This window comes from Sinocyclocheilus grahami, unplaced genomic scaffold (assembly GCF_001515645.1).
Source record: "Sinocyclocheilus grahami isolate Dianchi unplaced genomic scaffold, SAMN03320097.WGS_v1.1 scaffold39.1, whole genome shotgun sequence".
Taxonomy (NCBI): Eukaryota; Metazoa; Chordata; class Actinopteri; order Cypriniformes; family Cyprinidae; genus Sinocyclocheilus; species Sinocyclocheilus grahami.
This window is the reverse complement of record NW_015505218.1, coordinates 2,343,927-2,362,995: the sequence shown is the minus strand read 5'-3', so window position 1 is coordinate 2,362,995 and position 19,069 is coordinate 2,343,927. Positions and strand designations below refer to the sequence as shown.

The 19,069-nt window shown below is 36.0% G+C and overlaps 1 protein-coding gene across 2 annotated transcripts in view; it reads left to right on the top strand.

Annotated features, from left to right (window-relative positions):
- Window positions 1-17,324, top strand: part of ebf1b (EBF transcription factor 1b) — a 153,321-nt gene extending 135,997 nt beyond the window's left edge. The window contains exons 12-17 of one of the 2 annotated variants that reach the window (XM_016267605.1): window positions 6,900-6,965; window positions 8,161-8,338; window positions 8,480-8,659; window positions 12,618-12,812; window positions 13,275-13,469; window positions 16,419-17,324. In XM_016267605.1, coding sequence (XP_016123091.1) covers window positions 6,900-6,965; window positions 8,161-8,338; window positions 8,480-8,659; window positions 12,618-12,812; window positions 13,275-13,469; window positions 16,419-16,450 — 846 coding nt within the window. In that variant the 3' untranslated portion in view covers window positions 16,451-17,324. Of the gene's footprint in view, window positions 1-6,899; window positions 6,966-8,160; window positions 8,339-8,479; window positions 8,660-12,617; window positions 12,813-13,274; window positions 13,470-14,778; window positions 14,972-16,418 lie in introns of those variants that run through there. The other variant, XM_016267606.1, reaches the window with a different exon arrangement.
- The last annotated feature ends 1,745 nt before the right edge of the window (window positions 17,325-19,069 follow it).

Genomic DNA, 19,069 nt, shown 5'->3' with positions numbered 1-19,069 from the left:
ATATATATATATAATTTCATGTTAAGCAAATATTTACTCTGGTTATTTCCTTATGTTTTGACACTTTTATCCTTTAGGCATTAGAGAATTGTAATTGTAAACCTTATGAATGTAAGTTTTTCATTGTCCCCTTGATTATTATATTATATTATATTATTGTAACGGGGCGACTGAGACGAGAGACGTGCGGATCCATCTGCAAAGCTTTATTCCAAATACATATTCAAAACAGACAAGGGTCGGACAATGACAAACAGGTATTTAGAGGACAAGACAGAAGAGTGATCCAATTAACAGGCGTAGGTCGATCAACGGCGAACATAATCCAAAGGATGAGGCAGGTGAGTAATCCAAAAACAGATAGTAATCCAGGCGAGGTACGAACAAAATCCAAACAACAAGACGAGAAAGAAATCCAAGACAGGCAGGTTATCAGGAACAGACAATCAGGCAAAACTAGACATTACGATACAGGACTAGAACTAGGAACTAGCCTAAACTCAGACAGGATACTGGCTCCGTAAAGTGCTACCACTAGGAAAGTGATAAACGCAGTCAATACTCGGCAATTAAAGAAGGATTTGAGTGGTTGTTATATAGTGTGTGTGTGTGATTGGCTGCAGGTGAGTCCAATCAGTGCAATGGAGTATGGGAAATGTAGTCCAGGGTGACGTGCAACAGTTTGTGTGGTGTGAGAGTCAATGTAATGAGAAGGCAACCTCTGGTGGCGAGCAGACGGAAAACCACGGACCGGATTCGTGACAATTTATTATATTATATTATATTACATTACATTACATTACATTACATTATATTATATTATATTATATTATATTATATTATATTAATTATATTATATTACATTATATTATATTATATTATATTATATTATATATTATATTTAGATTGTGTATGAGCTATTAGATTAATATTACATTATTTGGCAGCGGCTATTTAAGATAAGTGAAATAGCAGTATTTTCTTAGCAATATGCTATTTACACAAAGTGCACATAGCTATAGATTCTATTTACACTATGTTAAAATAGCAGGATTTTCTGCTATTTATATTGCAAATAGTGGCAATTTTCTGCACCTCAGCTAGGAAAGTGATAAAAGCAATCAATACTCGGCAATAAAAGAAGGATTTGAGTGGTTGTTATATAGTGTGTGTGTGTGATTGGCTGCAGGTGAGTCCAATCAGTGCAATGGAGTATGGGAAATGTAGTCCAGGGTGACATGCAACAGTTTGTGTGGTGTGAGAGTCAATGTAATGAGAAGGCAACCTCTGGTGGCGAGCAGACGGAAAACCACGGACCGGATTCGTGACAATTTTCTATTTACACTATGTTAAAATAGCAGGATTTTCTGCTATTTATATTGCAAATAGTGGCAATTTTCTGCACCTCAGTTTTGTAGTATATTATAAAACAGTATGCAAGAATAACGTATTGAGTATAAATTATCATTTTAATTCAAATTATTAAATGGATGCCACCTTATTGGGACAAAAGCCCTCCCTACACCTCCCCGATACTTTATTTTCAACTTTGTGATTATTTCCTTCATTTTTTTTTTTTAAATAAATGCCTTTCCGATGTGTTATGAGATTTGAAAAGGGAGAGAAAAAAAAATCGGCAAAAGGCGGATTCGAACCCGGGTCGATCGCGTCAAAAAGACTACGATACACACTCTTCCATCTACGTCACTGGAGCTGTTGTTTGAGAAACGTCTTTTGTAGTGTTGACTTCTGTTAGTGAGTGGAGTTAGTATAAACAGACACTCCGATATTATTTTTAATCTCTGGCAAATTATATGTTGATGAGAATCAACCTGTCAGAGTCTTTCTCTAGACCACCACCTTTCTCTAGCCTTAAAATAGGATTGTTTGATGGGAATATTATTCCATGATGCTGTTTCAGGAAGACAGTTGGCAAAATCACAGAAACTTTCAAAATTCCCTTTCTACATTCGTCTTCTGTTTAGAGCGTTGAGTGTATTTTGCTTGTTCATTTCACAAGTGTGTATGTTTGGTGCTGTGAGCTTATTGTATATACATGTGAGTGTTTGTGTGTGTGTGTGTGTGTGAGTTTAAGAGAGCGGGCACCCAGAGGTGATCCATCATGGTGAAGTCAGCTGTCCAGCGGTGCCTCCCGGCAGGTCAGCGATCGAAGTCTCCGCTGGCCGGACTTTATTATTGCTCCAGCACCAGTAATTGAGTCATTTGAGTGGATGTGTGTGTGTGTGTGTGTGTGTGTGTGTTTGAAAGCAGGAAGATAAATTATTCCAGCACACTGGCACCTCTGACATTCAGAACAGTGTTGAGCTCAATGAAGAGGTCGAACATATGGAGGAACAGAGAATCATACATAATCTCTCGCTCTCTCTCCATCTCTCTGGTCTTGGCTGCTGTCCCATTGGCAGCGGCGGCACCACACACACACACGCTCTGTTCCTCTCCGCCCCATCGATTTTCTCGTCCTTATTGAGGTAATAACAGTTTGTTGACGGGGTTCTCTTTTCAACTGCTCACCTCAATCATACCAGCCAAACACAGGGACGCCCAGAGACTGGCACACACACACTCACTCACACACACACAGATCTAAATGAAGACATGCCATAGACTTCCACTGTTTTTATATAAAGCTGATTTACAGACAAACTGTAAACAAAAGCTAAACTTTTTAGAAATAAAATAATTTTTGCTTAGGAAGCTACTGTATGTTTACAATACAATGAATCTACTGTAAGCAGATTGATAGCGTTTTTATGTATGTAATGCATTTTATAGAACTAAAATGTATGTAAGATATTTTTTATGTATGGGTTGTTCATGCAAAATTCATACAGCAATGTGAAATGGTCACTTTTAATCAGTTTTTGGAATGTGATACACCTGATTAAGCAATCATTTTCTGTACAATATATGCAATATAATCTGTCTTTGTTTCTTACACATTTATCAGTCATTAGAGATATAATTTTGGACATTTCCCCCCCCCAGTTCATTTTTTTGAGTGTTTCTCCTATCTAAACCTCTCAGTTTAGTGTCCTATAGCGGCTGTAATGTTTTCAGTTCAAAGCCAGACAGACCTGAGAAGCTCAGACGGACAGACGGTGTAGTAGCCCGTATGAAAGGATTAGAGAGGATAACAGAAGTTTGAATGCTCTACTGGACATTTACATTGACAATGAGATCTGACACAACCTGCCCATTTTGGAGCCTTTATTGATCAGTTTTTAGTATTTGTTTTCTTAAGGAAGTTGCTCCAGTGCTGCATGACTTTATAGCTTCCATGGACACAAAAAAACTATGTTAAAGCATTTCAATTTAATCATAAAAACTCCAAAAGAAGACAAAAATCATGATATATAATATCCAAAAGACGGTGCCATACAGTAGCTTAGCCTTAGAAAAAAAAAGTCATTATTTGTAATAAATTTAGAGAAAGGTCTCCTATGATCTTCATGCTAGCACATGTTTTCAAAGGCCACAGTTTCATCTCAGTCCATTTCATTTTTCTATGAAATTTCCTATTTTCTATGATCTAAAATCTGACTTTAAACTGACTTATAAAATAAGTTAGATTTTTTTTTAATGGAACCATTTATTAAACCTTTAGACAAAGTCAAAACAAAGTTTGCATATGTGTTTTTTGAGTTTCATATTTGCCTGTTACATCAGGTACATCTTTTATAGTTCAATACTATACAGGAGAATATGGAGCTTGAGAAGGAAAAAACTATGAACTATTATAAAATTATATATATACATACATGCATATTGTCATATACTATTATAAAAGACTAAAAAATGTATCCAATTTGTTGCAGATGTAGTCATTCATATGGCCAAATGTAAAATAAAATGAATAGCTTGCAATGTAAATCAATGAGATCTTGATAACTACTTAACATGCATACATAAAATCAAATCAGTTGTCACTATGTATCTCCCAATAATGTTTTAGTAAAGGGATATTTAAATGCTTAGTTTTATGATCAAAGCTTTGTACTTTTTATTTTGGACAAAACATATAATGCAACGCAATGCAATAATGATCTAGAGGACTTGGCTTTATAGGGTTAAATAAATGGCAGGTTTTAGGAAATATAAACTAAAAACCTTTCCGGTAAACCAAATTTGCTGATATCATTGTATATGAAGCTTATGATGTCATCATCTGCTGATGTCTTGCTGCATCAGAGCTGATCTAATCAACACTGTGAACAAATGCAGAACAGTAAATGGCTTTATCAAAATGATCTGAACATGTTATACTACTTCCTGTAATGTGAGGCACAGTCATGTAATGTTGCGATAATCATCGGTTTTTGAAGGTGTTGACCAGTAAGGATAATTATGGATTGTCTTTAACTTATAGTTGTGTTTGATTTCCAGTTTTGTCATGATTTCCATGTTTTCATTCATGTGGGTTTGATGATTTCTTAACCGAACTGATCACTGTTTGAATTTTATGGATGAGTCTTAGTACCTGGTCCAAAGGCATAGGAAAACATATTACATTTGTGATGTATAGAGCTCAGTGTTTCTGCTATACAGTATTCATCATCGACCTCTGCTCCTCATCTTTTCCGCTGAATTTGATTGATGTTTTGGCTGAACTCGCACATACTGGGAATTCACTGCCTCCAGGCCGCCCCACGTTCATTCGGGCCCTTTCGCTCGCCAGTATCCCACACGCTGGGCTGCAGAGGGACTCTCCTCCGCCTCCTCACTCTCGCTGCAGGATCTATCGCTCTAACAGCTCCCCGTGACGATAATGAGAGGTTAACACAGTGCCAGCACGGCCATAATTGAGTGAATTTAGCACCTTGGACAGCGCACTAAAACTCCTCATTGCTTGCCTGACCCCCCGTCAAGTTTTGTTTGTGCGTTTGTGTCCATGTGTGTGTGTGTGTGTGTGTGTGTGTGTGTGTGTGTGTGTGTGTGTGTGCGCGGTGCGACACACCCCAGGGCTGATTGGGAGGCAATATGTTCCAACACAGCGCTCACACACACATGCTAAGGGGTAAGATCCTGGTGAAGGTTGCATTCAGAGGGGGGAGCAATTTTCTGCCTGTCACTCGGTTAGCTGGAGCAGCGCCCTTCTGCATTAACTTCTCCCAAAGACCTCCCACTCAACGGGACATTCAAACATCCAACAACAGTACCCTTATGAAAAAAAAACATGAATTTTAATTGCATGTGAAATTAAAGGGCCTCATTATTTTGTATATATGAGCAGAACCAATTTCTTTGTAAATTGTTTGTAAAACCATTAATTCATTTACATTTATGTACATTATATTTACATTTAGCATAAGATTGATTCTATGTACAATTTAGATTTATGACTGATTAACAAAAAGTTGTTATTGTTGAGTTGTTTTATTTATATAATTATGAATTAATATTTATAATTATTTTTGCAAAAATATTTTTTCAAATGATTTACATTCACAGGAATGGAACCGTTTATGATTAAACGTTTCATGAATTCAACAACTTAGATAAGAAATGTTAAATATGTAATGCAACAATTTATATATAAATAGTTCTACTTTGCATTTCAATAATGCAATCATGTACATAAGGCTGGTTTTATAAACGATTTACAGTTATGCCAATGCAACATTTAACAGAAGAATTGTTTTACAAACAATTTGCATTTGTATCAATGCACCAATCAATGTAAGAATGGTTTTATTCACATTTTGCATTTCTATTAATGCAACATTTAATGTAAAAAGTTAATTTCTAGTTGGTTTTATGATTACATTTATTACATGCAATAATTTATGTAAGAATGGTTTTCAATTCTGGAATGACTTTGTATATATATCAATGCAACAATTAACACAAAAATGTTTTAATTAAAAAAAAAACTATTTACATTTATAACAGTGCAATTCAGAACAATTGAAGAAATGTTTTATGAAAAAATATATTATTAGAGTTTTTGTTTGCTTCTGTTTAATGAATGAGGCCCAGTGTGTGAAAATATTTAATCATCATTTGAGATTTAAAAGTTTCACATGTAAAACATTGGTAATGAGTTTCAAAATCACACAAAAGTTGCCATTTTTTAAAATGTAAAATTCATGTGGTTTTTCCATAAGGGTATTTTGACTTATTGCATTTGATTTATGAGAGATGTCGAATGACAAACCTACATGATGTGATCCGTATTGCATCATTAATTCATTGTTTGTGAAAATTTGTTCAAAACACAGGATTTCGTGTCTCAACTTTTACTGGCCAAGACAAGCGCGCGCGTTTGGTGCACTTCTCCCATGCTAGTTTGATAATGTGGAGATGTTGCACAAGCCACATAATCACATTATTAAAGCTACACAAAAGTCACTAATGTTTTCCAGCCATTGCACTTAAACAATCATGACACCCGTTGTCCTTCTTCCCCATCATGTGACTGCGCAGAAAAGCATATGTTAAAGTAATTACTTCTCATTAGCGGGAACACATCGATTCCATCTCTGATGTACCGTCATCGCAAGAGCTCTTACGAGAGCTTGCTCTCCGCTGAGTTATTGCCCAGTACTGTGAAACCGAGTGACCTTCTCTGCAAACATAGATTGCATTGTCCTTCCTCAACGCAAAGCAGATGTTTGCTGAAATACTGCACTTTTTCATCCTGACAGACACAGAACAATTGAGCAAACATCAGCTCCATGTGTTCCACTTGGCTGTGATCGCCGATGTTATTAAACGGAAATTCAACCCTTTTTCATCTGTGAAAGAGAACAACATCACATTGTATAGTTACAAGTGACAAGTATTATGGATTGTAAATGTATATGGATTGAACTGAGGATGAAACTGGTTCTCAAACTTTATTTTATCATTAATATTTCCTTTGTTTGTTGTGCATACAGGAAGTGATTTTGAAGAGAGCAGCAGATCTGGTGGAAGCACTTTATGGAATGCCTCATAACAACCAGGTGAGGAAGAAACTCCTTGATTATCATTGATAAATGACAGTTGCACAAATTCCCTTCACTAACAGTTGACTGTTAACACTTGTTGAAAATATATGGGTGTTTATATTTGTATTTTTGAATAAAATGAGTGATTACTTTGTTTTTCTAAGGCTACTTTCATAAACAAGTATACTAACTTTTGAAGGAGAAAAATTTTAGTGTCAAAATAGTTAGCCAAGAAGGACATGAAATCACAACGGATGTAATTTGTGTTACATATTTAAATTAGTGCTGTCAAACGATTAATCGCGATTAATCGCATCCAAAATAAATATTTTTGTTTGAGTAATATATGTGTGTGTACTATGTATATTTATTATGTATATGTATGAGTACACACACATACAGTATATATTTTGAAAATATTTACATGTATTTACATGTAATTTATATATACATATATATAATATAAACTGTATATATAAACGTAACATATTTTTAAATTATATACATGCATGGATGTGTATTTAAATAGACATAATAAATATACACAGCACACACACGTATACTATGTCAACAAAAACGGTTATTCTGGATGCGATTAATCGCGATTAATCGTTTAACAGCACTAATTTAAATTAATTTAAGACAATACATATCAAAATTGTTCATTTTTATTTAGGTTGTAACAATTTTTTTACTTTTTGTTGCATTTTCATATTTTATTATTGAAACTCTGACACAAGAAAAATGTTAACAATAACATATAAAAAGCATTTGAAAAGTAGAAAAAAATAGTCATAATATAAATTTTTTTATTTGACTTTCATATAATGCAAAGTTAAATAGATTTTTTTTTTCTCCCTAGAAATTCAGTTGGCTATAAGTAACTTTGCAAATACATGTCAACTATAAATCTCATTAGAGTATTAGTAGAGTATTTGACTGTCAGGTTAGGTTTAGTAGAATAAGTTGACATGCACTTGCAAAGTTACTTCTAGCCAGCAGAATGTGTGTTGGGGAAACATCAAAATAAAGTCTTAGCAGATATTAAGCTAGTGGACATTTAGTTGCCAAGTTGCTTATAGTAAACAGAATGTCAAATAGCGACCATCAAAATAAAGTGTTGCCAAAATCAGTCAATCAAGTTGAAACAACATCCACATATGCTATGAAAGTGTTCAATTGTGAGAGATGATGGCTCATTTTTCCTTAGGAAATCATTCTTAAGCGAGCAGCAGACATTGCTGAAGCCCTGTACAATGTGCCACGAAACCATAACCAGCTCACCGGCCTCACCAACAGCTCCGTCCATGCAAGCATGATGGGCGTGAACTCCTTCACTGGACAGCTCGCTGTTAACGTCTCAGAGTCGTCTCAGGGTGGAAACCAGGGTGAGATGTTATTCTCTTGCTTTTTCCCTCTTCACAGACATACACACACTTGATATATAGGATGAAGTTTATCAAAGCTGAATACTGCCACACTACTTTAACATAAGGCTAAGTTGAAGTTTTCTCTGTGTCCGGCCGCAGGTTTCAGTCGTAACACGAGTAGCGTATCACCACATGGATATGTGCCCAGTTCCACCCCTCAGCAGAGCAGTTACAGTACGGTATCCACCAGCATGAACGGCTACGGCAACAGCGGCATGAACAACCTGACCGGCTCCCCGAGCTTCCTGAACGGCTCTGCCGCCAACTCGCCCTACGCAAGTTAGTATTGAGATGTGATATTCTATATATTCTTCCTTTCTTTCAGAAAACACAAAAGGAGATGTTTAGCAGAATGTCCAAGCTGCTCTTTTCCAATGAAAGTGAAATGATACAATTTCACTTTAAAAGTACTTTTTATTTTAATAAAAAAATAAAACATTTATTTATATATTTTTTAAAAGCACACAAAAAAACATTTTTTTTTTTTAAATTTGAACATTTCGAAGTTATAAATAATTAGAAATAATGTTATTATTAATTGGAGTACATTTTACAAGAAAATACTACTTTAGTCTTTCCACTTCAAAATTTCACATTTAATTTAATGTGGCACCTGCCATTTCTTTGTAATTATTTGTAAAATTTACTAGCAATTACTAGAAATCTTTTTTTGTGTGTGTGTGTGTGTGTGTGTAGTCTGCATGGCCCATGTATTATATTTCCATGTTATCTGAAGCCATATGATTGCTTTATGTCAGGAACAGATTGACATTTTTAATTTGAATAAAATCTTCCCTCTGCTGTAGCTTTTAAATCTGACTTTCACTTGAAGACATGTGACAAAATGTGATGTCAAGACGTCAGACCTACTGTGACATGCTTTCGTGTGCAATGTTTAAATACATGCAAGTGTAAATGAGCGATAAAATCCATTCAAAAGGCATATAAAATACAGTATTTTGGAACTATTGGTGAAATTTGACAGTTGAAGTGTTTAATTCGCATGCTCCAACAAGCCCTTGTTTCCAAACAAGCTTTTGTCTTTGATGCACAATCATTGCAGGAAGTCTGACAGTATGGGCCTTTAGGTCTGATAGAATTCCCAACTGAGAATTCCCACAATGCTCTGCAGTCTATATTCAACAGCTCTTTAAAAGTCTCTCCTCACTCGCTCTCTCTCTCTTCTGTTCACCTGCCAGTGCCACCTCACTCCAGCTGTTATTTATTGAGCTAATACTTAATTGCTTGCTCTTTCCAATTAACCATGCGAAAGTGAGCCAGAGACAAAAGAATTTGGAATATTCCAAGAGTGATGTGTTTGTTTGCTTAATTATGACTTGAGCAGTGAGGGTGTGTGTTCGGGGGGTTGGGGGCCAATCTGATATTAAATCTTAAAAAAGGCGAGACGAGCAGCACGCGAAACTTTGACACAAACATCCCGTGCAAAGGAAAAGAAAGCAATCAGGAATTTGGCAATGCAACCCTGCCCACTCTATCCTCTGATGACTCTGGTCTTCTTTACAAAAACAGGGTTTTATTGCCTCTATCAAATTTAAATTCCATTTTGGCCTGTGTATTAAACACTGTTAATTAAATCAATAAAGTAATTGAAGGGGCAACACTTCAATTTCACTGCTAACATCCAGCAATGTTAACAAGTATTATAAAAGGCTCACTGACTCCATCAGACACTTCCAATCAATCGCAGAGACCCCGGTTAAGCTTCCAGTTTTCATGAATTGATTAGTTAAGACTTGATGAATGGATTCTGCCTTTGTTATAAGGTTTCAACTGAACTAATCTGACAACTTCAATTTTTAAATCCTTATTAAATATTAAAACCAATACAGCTGAGTTTCAAACATGGCAAAATGTTGAGCATGTCACAAGACATCAGCCTTCAAATGGCTTACTTAGTTGTCGCCTGTATTTTAATCGGTAAAATGTTTAGCATCAAAATTTGTGTTTAAGAAATAAACACCCTAGTGAAAAATAAATATACTAAAATATATTTGAAATATGTGTATTTCATGCTGGGTATACAACAAATACATTGTATATTTATGTACTTAATAAAAATGCCCTGCATTTGTAATTTTGGTATACTAAGTTTGTATACTTAAAGGGGTCATATGATGTTGCTAAAAAGAATATTATTTTGTGTATTTGGTGTAATGAAATGTGTTTATGCGGTTTAAGGTTCAAAAAACACATTATTTTCCACATACTGTACATTATTGTTTCTCCTCTATGCCCCGCCTTTCTGAAATGCGTCGATTTTTACAAAGCTCATTGGTCTGAAAAGTGAGGTGTGCTGTGATTGGCCAGCTATCCAGTGCGTTATGATTGGCCGAATACCTCAAGCGTGTGACGGAAATGTTACGCCCCTTGCCATACTGTGATGATGCCTTGTCAGGCCGGAGCAACGATTCAAAAACATGAAAACCCATCATAAACGAGGCATTCGTTGCATCCAGTGGGGACATAATTATAGATTATAATGACTTATACTGTCTTTTTACGCGTTGCGTTGCATCGCGCCGCGTAAACAGAAAACCATGTCTGCATTTGTGATCGGAGAAATTACAAACTACAAGCCCTACTCTACACTGCTCAAAACTCGCGTTTGAATCATCAGTGGCAAATTGTTTAAATATAAAAAACGTACTTACAGTCTGTGAGTCAGAACAGCCGGCATTGTAGTCTACTCTACCAGGATCAGGAAACAGTCCTCCATAAAATGTGCTGCACACATCTGAATATTTGGGTTGAACTGTTCTGGAACAGTGTTGTAAGTACAACTTAACCACTGATTTCTAGTCGTGTCCTCTTTTGGAAGGCCAAACAAAGTAGTTTCACTTTCACAACGAAACACAGCTTCACACACAGCCGGCGGGCTTGAGTGAGTGGAGGTGGGCGGGCTTGAGAATGGTGCGGCTGGCGGATTCGACAAAGGAGCGTCCGGCGGGCTTGCGGCAACCAAGGGCAGCTCCTATCTCTTTGAATGGGGAAACATCAAATTCTCCAAAACTGTTGACTAAGCTTACGATTAAATTTAATATTTGAAATCACCAATGAAATCTGACAACAACTGTATCATAAATGTTGTTTATTTTGCTCAAATAGCGTTAAAAAAAGTTATTTTTTTTAGGCTAGATGAGCCAGTGCGCATGCACAGTCCTAAGCGGACATCTCAGAGCGTTGACTGTTTCTATCCACCTTTTTCTTGGCGTAAAGATGGGCCCGGCCATTTGTAAATTCTATGGGTCTGGCTTCCGGTCTCATCTGCGTCTACTCCGTCCAGCTATTTTTAGCTGAACAAAACAATTCGTTTTGCTGCTTTATATTGAAAGTTGGTGCGTCTTATCATATTATTTTAATGTATTATCTTAATTATGAACACACTGGTTTGTAGTGCAAACAGTTTTACCGTTTATTGCACGCTGTTATTCTCCTCGTTATTTACCTATAGCGGCTAATGAACCGGAAGTCTCACCCATAGGCTTACTTCCACGTTGAAGAAAAATGTAGATAGCAACCAGGACTTCTAACAGCAGGTGCAGTGATGCACTGACTTTACTAATTAGCGATTGGCTCTTTTGCTCAGAAGGCGGGGCTTCGTTCGATAGAGCGGCCATATTGAGTGTTGCATTTTTCCCCATTCAAAACTATACGAGTGACACGTCTTGGGTATTCTTGGGTAGTCTTTGCTTAAAGTCTGCTAAATTGGAACAACTAGTTTTATTCTTAATGTACTTTAATTGTGCAGAAGTAGTGCTGAAGTCCAACTAAAGATATACTGAAGTATACTGATTGTGCTAAAGTGGAACTATTGCAAGTATACTTCAGGTACACTTTAAATATCTTGCTTTTAAAGACCGATATTATTCAAAAATCAAACAATCCTCATCAATAGTGTCATTTAAACACATTTTAGGCTTAATATTAAGAAATGTGCATTGTGCACAAGTAGTACTCCAAATAAAGTTGAATTATAATGTTTAATCCAATAGGTCTCGAGTGATATGTCAGTAAATATGTTAATAGATTTGAACTATACTTAGTATGAAATAAATGCATTTTAAATATATTACTTTTTACTAAAATGTATTCTTCTGGGATTGAGATTAATTGCAACTAATAATTTCCGCCCCACAATACTTTTTATTTCCTAATTTATCTCTTCCTTGCTTGTTTTTTTGCTGAATCCAAAATGTGTTTCTCTGCATTCCTGCAGTCGTCCCCTCCAGCCCCACCATGGCCTCCTCCACCAACCTGCCCTCAAACTGCAGCAGCTCTTCTGGAATCTTCTCCTTCTCTCCGGCAAACATGGTTTCAGCTGTGAAACAGAAGAGCGCGTTCGCTCCTGTCGTTCGGCCCCAGTCCTCACCTCCACCTACATGCACTAGCACCAATGGGAACGGTCTCCAAGGTAACGCACAAGTCCTTCACACTCAGATTCTGCTGGGGTGGGATTTTTATGACAGTAATGACATCATCAAACTTTAAAAACTGAAAATACTGCAGCAATAAAATGGATGTCCACTGACAACACTGTATAAAAGTGTGCGAATTACTTCCAGAGGTTCGACTTTTTTTATTTATTTAAATAATAATTTATGAGCACCAATCTGTTTCAACTCAAATTGGCACCTTGTAGGGTTTTTTTTCTTTTTTTTTAAAAATTTTAATTTAATGTAAATGTTTTGAACTATACTTAGTATGAAATAAATGCATTTTAAATATATTACTCTTTACTAAAATGTATTCTTCTGGGATTGAGATTAATTGCAACTAATAATTTCCGCCCCACAATACTTTTTATTTCTTAATTTATCTCTTCCTTGCTTGTTTTTTTGCTGAATCCAAAATGTGTTTCTCTGCATTCCTGCAGTCGTCCCCTCCAGCCCCACCATGGCCTCCTCCACCAACCTGCCCTCAAACTGCAGCAGCTCTTCTGGAATCTTCTCCTTCTCTCCGGCAAACATGGTTTCAGCTGTGAAACAGAAGAGCGCGTTCGCTCCTGTCGTTCGGCCCCAGTCCTCACCTCCACCTACATGCACTAGCACCAATGGGAACGGTCTCCAAGGTAACGCACAAGTCCTTCACACTCAGATTCTGCTGGGGTGGGATTTTTATGACAGTAATGACATCATCAAACTTTAAAAACTGAAAATACTGCAGCAATAAAATGGATGTCCACTGACAACACTGTATAAAAGTGTGCGAATTACTTCCAGAGGTTCGACTTTTTTTATTTATTTAAATAATAATTTATGAGCACCAATCTGTTTCAACTCAAATTGGCACCTTGTAGGGTTTTTTTTCTTTTTTTTTAAAAATTTTAATTTAATGTAAATGTTTTAATATTAAGTCTAAAATGTGTTTTAATGTCACTATTGATGAGGATTGTATGATCTTTGAATAATATTGGTCTTTAAAAGCAAGATATTTAAAGTGTACCTGAAGTATACTTGCAATAGTTCCACTTTAGCACAATCAAATATACTTCAGTACAGCTTCCACACAATTAAAGTGCATTAAGTACAAAATGAGTTGATCCATTTGAAGCACAATTGCAGGGTATTTTTATTAAGTTCATAAATGAGTAAATGTATTTGTGGTATACTTAGCATGTAATAAATGCATTTCAAATGCATTTTAGTATATTTATTTTTCACTAGGGAAATATGACAGTAATGATGTTTCGGTGATACTGAAGTAGAATACTGAGATTTTTTTATTTTTTGTGAATACACAACCATTCAAACATTTGGGATTGGTATGATATCTTAATGTTTTTTTTTTTGTCTCTAATGCTCACTAAAACTGCATTTATTTGATAAAAAATACAGTAAAATTTTGAAATATTATTACAATTTAAAATAACTTTTATATTTGAAGAAGTTTTCAATTTTTATTTATCTCTGTGATGGCGAATCTGAATTTTCAGCATCATTACTCCAGTCTTCAGTGTCACATGATCCTTCAGAAATCATTGTATTTGTTGCTCAAGAAACATTTCTTAATATTATCAGTTGCAAACGGTTGTTCTGCTTTATATTTATGGAGTTTTTTGATGAATAGAAAGTTCAAAATAATTTTTTTTTTTTGGGTTAACAGCATAAACGTCTTTAATGTCACTTTTATTCAATTGAATGCATCCTTGCTGAATAATAATAACAATAATAATAAAAAATCTTACTGATCCCAAACATCTGAATGGCAATATATGTGACACCACTAAAGTCCAGTGAGGATCTGTTTTTTTCTAGTAAACTAGAGGCATGAATATCTAATCTTCCTTTTGACCATATACTCACCCATCATTCGTTCTGATATTAACATCTCTCTCTTCTTTCCCTTCCCCTTCTTCTTCTTCTCTCCACTGCCCTCAGATCAGTCTTTTGTCGACTCTAACAAGTACTCCACAGCCAGCGCGCTCCAGGGCCTGGCCTTCTCCTGAAGTATGTTACTCATCCGTTACTCCTCCCACATCCATCCCACTGTTTCTATATCTGATCATCCATATACCAACAAATAACAGTGCTCTAGCATAACAAGTATGCTTCTTTTTTATGGTGTTAATGATGTTAAAATACTTACAATCCCAGCTCTAAGAAATTCAGTGATGCGAGTTGGAAGTGACAGACAAGAGGCATGTTTGAGAAACCTGTTCGAAAACAGTCATTCTTTTTTTTTTCTCATTTTGTCTCATAGTTGAGGTATACCTATGATGAAAATTACAGGCCTCTCTCATCTTTTTAAGTGGGAGAATTTGCACAATTGGTGGCTGACTAAATACTTTTTTTCCCCACTGTATGTGACACCACTAAAGTCCAGTGAGGATCTGTGACATAGTAAACTAGAGGCATGAATATCTAATCTTCCTTTTGACCCATCATTCGTTCTGATATTAACATCTCTCTCTTCTTTCCCTTCCCCTTCTTCTTCTTCTCTCCACTGCCCTCAGATCAGTCTTTTGTCGACTCTAACAAGTACTCCACAGCCAGCGCGCTCCAGGGCCTGGCCTTCTCCTGAAGTATGTTACTCATCCGTTACTCCTCCCACATCCATCCCACTGTTTCTATATCTGATCATCCATATACCAACAAATAACAGTGCTCTAGCATAACAAGTATGCTTCTTTTTTATGGTGTTAATGATGTTAAAATACTTACAATCCCAGCTCTAAGAAATTCAGTGATGCGAGTTGGAAGTGACAGACAAGAGGCATGTTTGAGAAACCTGTTCGAAAACAGTCATTCTTTTGCAATGCCATTGAAAATGACACACTTCACCTTTAAATCTCCCATGTTTCCCACACACCATTTTTCTGTTTCAGTACATCATGCTATATACCTGCAAAACATGCTACATTGAAAATTATGTTCCAGTGTGTCAGTTTTATGTGTGAGTGTGTGTTTGCATGCTTTCAAGGTTGTGTTTCACCTCCAGCGGTTCCTAGAGTATCCAAAACAGTTCACCTCTCTTCTTTTCTTGCTTGTCAGCAGTTGCTAAACTCATGTTGAGTCAGATCTGCAGTGCTAAGCATTTTCCTCGTGCGTAAAGAAAAAGTTCATGTTGGCTTAACTATAGAGAGTGAAGTCTCTGGCATGAATGATGTGATAGACTGTCTCAGATTTCCTTGAATTCATCATTTTTAGTGGTGTACTCCAGGGCAACCATGACCTTACAAAGCCCAGAAATGGTTTGCAAACAATTTGATATTTAATCAAGCGCTTCAAGTGTCTCGTTTTTGCCAATTTTGCATTGACGCTGAAAGAGATTAGGATTGATCCCTCATCTGAAGAAGCCACAGTTTGTAACGCAGATGTGGAAACTGATTTCTGAGTTTAAAGAACTGCGGAAAAATATGAAACGGTGTCCAATCTCGTAGCTGGTGCTTGCTTTGCTGTACAACTCAAAGTTTCATTCTCTCACACTTCATTTTTATGTGCAGCCAGGTCTGTTTCAATGATGGCATGTTTAATGGAGTAAAGTGAACTAACACTCTTGTGTCTTTCTCTCTTCACAGTTATCCCTGGAATGATTGTTCCTCCAATGTAGGGTGCGTGGGTGTGTGTGTCGGTGTGTGTGTGTGTGTGTCTGTGTGCAGACGGAAAGATGAAACATGCTCTTTCATGCCACTGGTCTCACTGAGCGAGTGCAGAATACTCCGGCGCTGGACTGACCTCCTGGTCCTGTTCTGAAGGATGAAAAACTACAAACTCAGGCCCTTTTTAAACAATCTGCTTTGAAACAAAAAGATATAGAGGAAGAACGATTCGAGAAAAATATCGAACTGAACTGTTGTACCTCCCTGTTTTGATGTTGAAATTTGTACTCACCTTCTAGACACTTTTTAAGATAAGGGGCGACAGCACAAATGATGCTCAGCCGCCCCGTCTACACTATAACATGAGAGGTCTATTTATTTTAAAAACTTAGTTATTGATTTGCCATCATATTTGTGTGTTTCTGTGTGTACCACCCTTTTATGAAATGATACCTGACACAATATTGCAGTGGTTTCTATTTATGATTTTAGATGAAGGATTGCAGGTGATTTATGTGCAGTAATGTCCCACTGAATCAGTGAAAATGCATTTGAATTTGAAGAACTGAAGTCAAGCAGTCTACAAAATGCCAGCAATGTAAACTCATATTAAAACTGCGGCTGTGAAAAATTTATTTATGCCTTTTTTTACCATGGTTAAAATCCAATTCAGAGCTCATTTCTTGAGTCTTGATTTTCACATTCATATTCCATTTGTTGATATTATGCTGCCTTCAAGTCCTTCTGGGAAGTTTTGATTCGTAAAACGTTTGGTTGGGAAAAATAGGCATGTTTGGCGATTTCATATTTCTCGCTTTTTAAACTTAACGTTAAGCTTTTTAGCACCTCTGCAACAAAATTAAAGGGATAGTTTCTCAAAAATGAAAATTCTGTCATTTACTCACCTCAAGTTGTTCCAAACCTGTTTGGTTACCCACATTCTTTAAAATATCTTTTGTGTTCAACAGAAGAATAAAATTCATACATGTTTGGAACAACTTGAGGGTGAATAAATGATGACCGAATTTTCATTTTTGAATTAACTATCACTTTAAATGCAAAGGATAAAGATGTGTACTGGATGCTTTGTGTATTTTTTTATAGTTATTCCTTCAAAGATTGATAGTGTTGTCACATAAAAGTAGTGTTTTTGGTTTAGCTTTATAGCTATTCTTGATCCACAGCACAAAAACTGCATATTAACAGTCAATTTCAAGATCAGTTTGTCCCCACAATGATTTGAATTGGCACAGCACTAACTCATAAAGACTTAAAGAAAAGCAACTAAAGTTTCTCACTGGAGATTAAGATATTGCATTGGTAAATCCGACATGACTTGAAGGCAACATTTGACATTTCATGCTCATCTCTACCCAGTTTTATCATTATGTAATGCCAAAATGTATAGACCAAACACTTACCCGTAATAACACAAAAGAGTCAAAGACAAGCACTCATTTTATATAGAGACAAGGCCGTCAAAAAGCCCAAAAAGCGATTGCTGCCTTCTTTTTATAACTACTCTCTATGGAGGATTTGCAGTGTCAAAAACACAAACGCAAATTATTAGTGTTTTATGCCATTTTAATGACCTTTTTCCTTTTAATTTGTTTGTGTTTTTTTTATACTTTAGTTTGCAATGGACTTCCTCCAGTAGATAATGTTCAGACTGAACCGACTGAAAGGTTGAGGAAGAAGCTGATGAAGTATTTAATGTTCTGCTTTTCTTGTAGTTCAGTGGTTCTCAACTGGTTTTACCTTTGAGTTTGCCCGACACATCCCTGAGATTATCATGCAAAAGTAATGAAAATGTTTTTCAAATCAACACTGCAATGCATTCAAACCACTATGCACATTATATGATTCATAGCATTTCATAATTTTGATTTACCATTGTTTTTTCCCCCAACTGTCCGTGACCCTATCAGATGAGACCAGTTGAGAACTACCGATGTAGATCAGTCTGAGTGTATGCTCAGGAGATGAAGGGTTTGGATGTTACGGCATAGTCAGCACTGTGAAATCTCACGAATGATCCGAGATTCAGATGAAGCCATTACATTGGATTCTAGCGTGTATTCTTTGTACAGACTGAGAAATATGTTTGATTTCATTATTCTCAAATAGTCATTGTTTGAAATATATTTATACATCAGAATGGAGTCATAAGGCAGCTTTATACAACCTAGTGTCACTGATATAATGTTTACGACATGCTTAGCAGATCTCATTGACTTTAGCTCTGAGGTTTTGATGATCACGAAGGGATATATGTAGGATATCCATATGAATATTGTATGTATGCATCGCTTGAAATTGTACATGCTTCAAACTGTCTTCATGTTTTCGCTCATCATTTGGCGATGATCTGTTTTTATTTTGTCATCTGCCAAGTTGTGTCCATAAATGTGATTTTGGAATTTTATTTGCATAGTAATTTTTGTACGTCGAAGAACAACTTTTTTTTTTTGCCCGTTCGCACAGAGCGATTGGATTTTTTTTCTCTATGAAAATGTTATACCATTTTGTTACATTGTTTTGTTTCAGATGGCAAGATTTGTTAAATAGTTTATATTTGAATGCAATGACGTTTGAGAGTATATTCAACATGTAAACAATATAATCTTTTA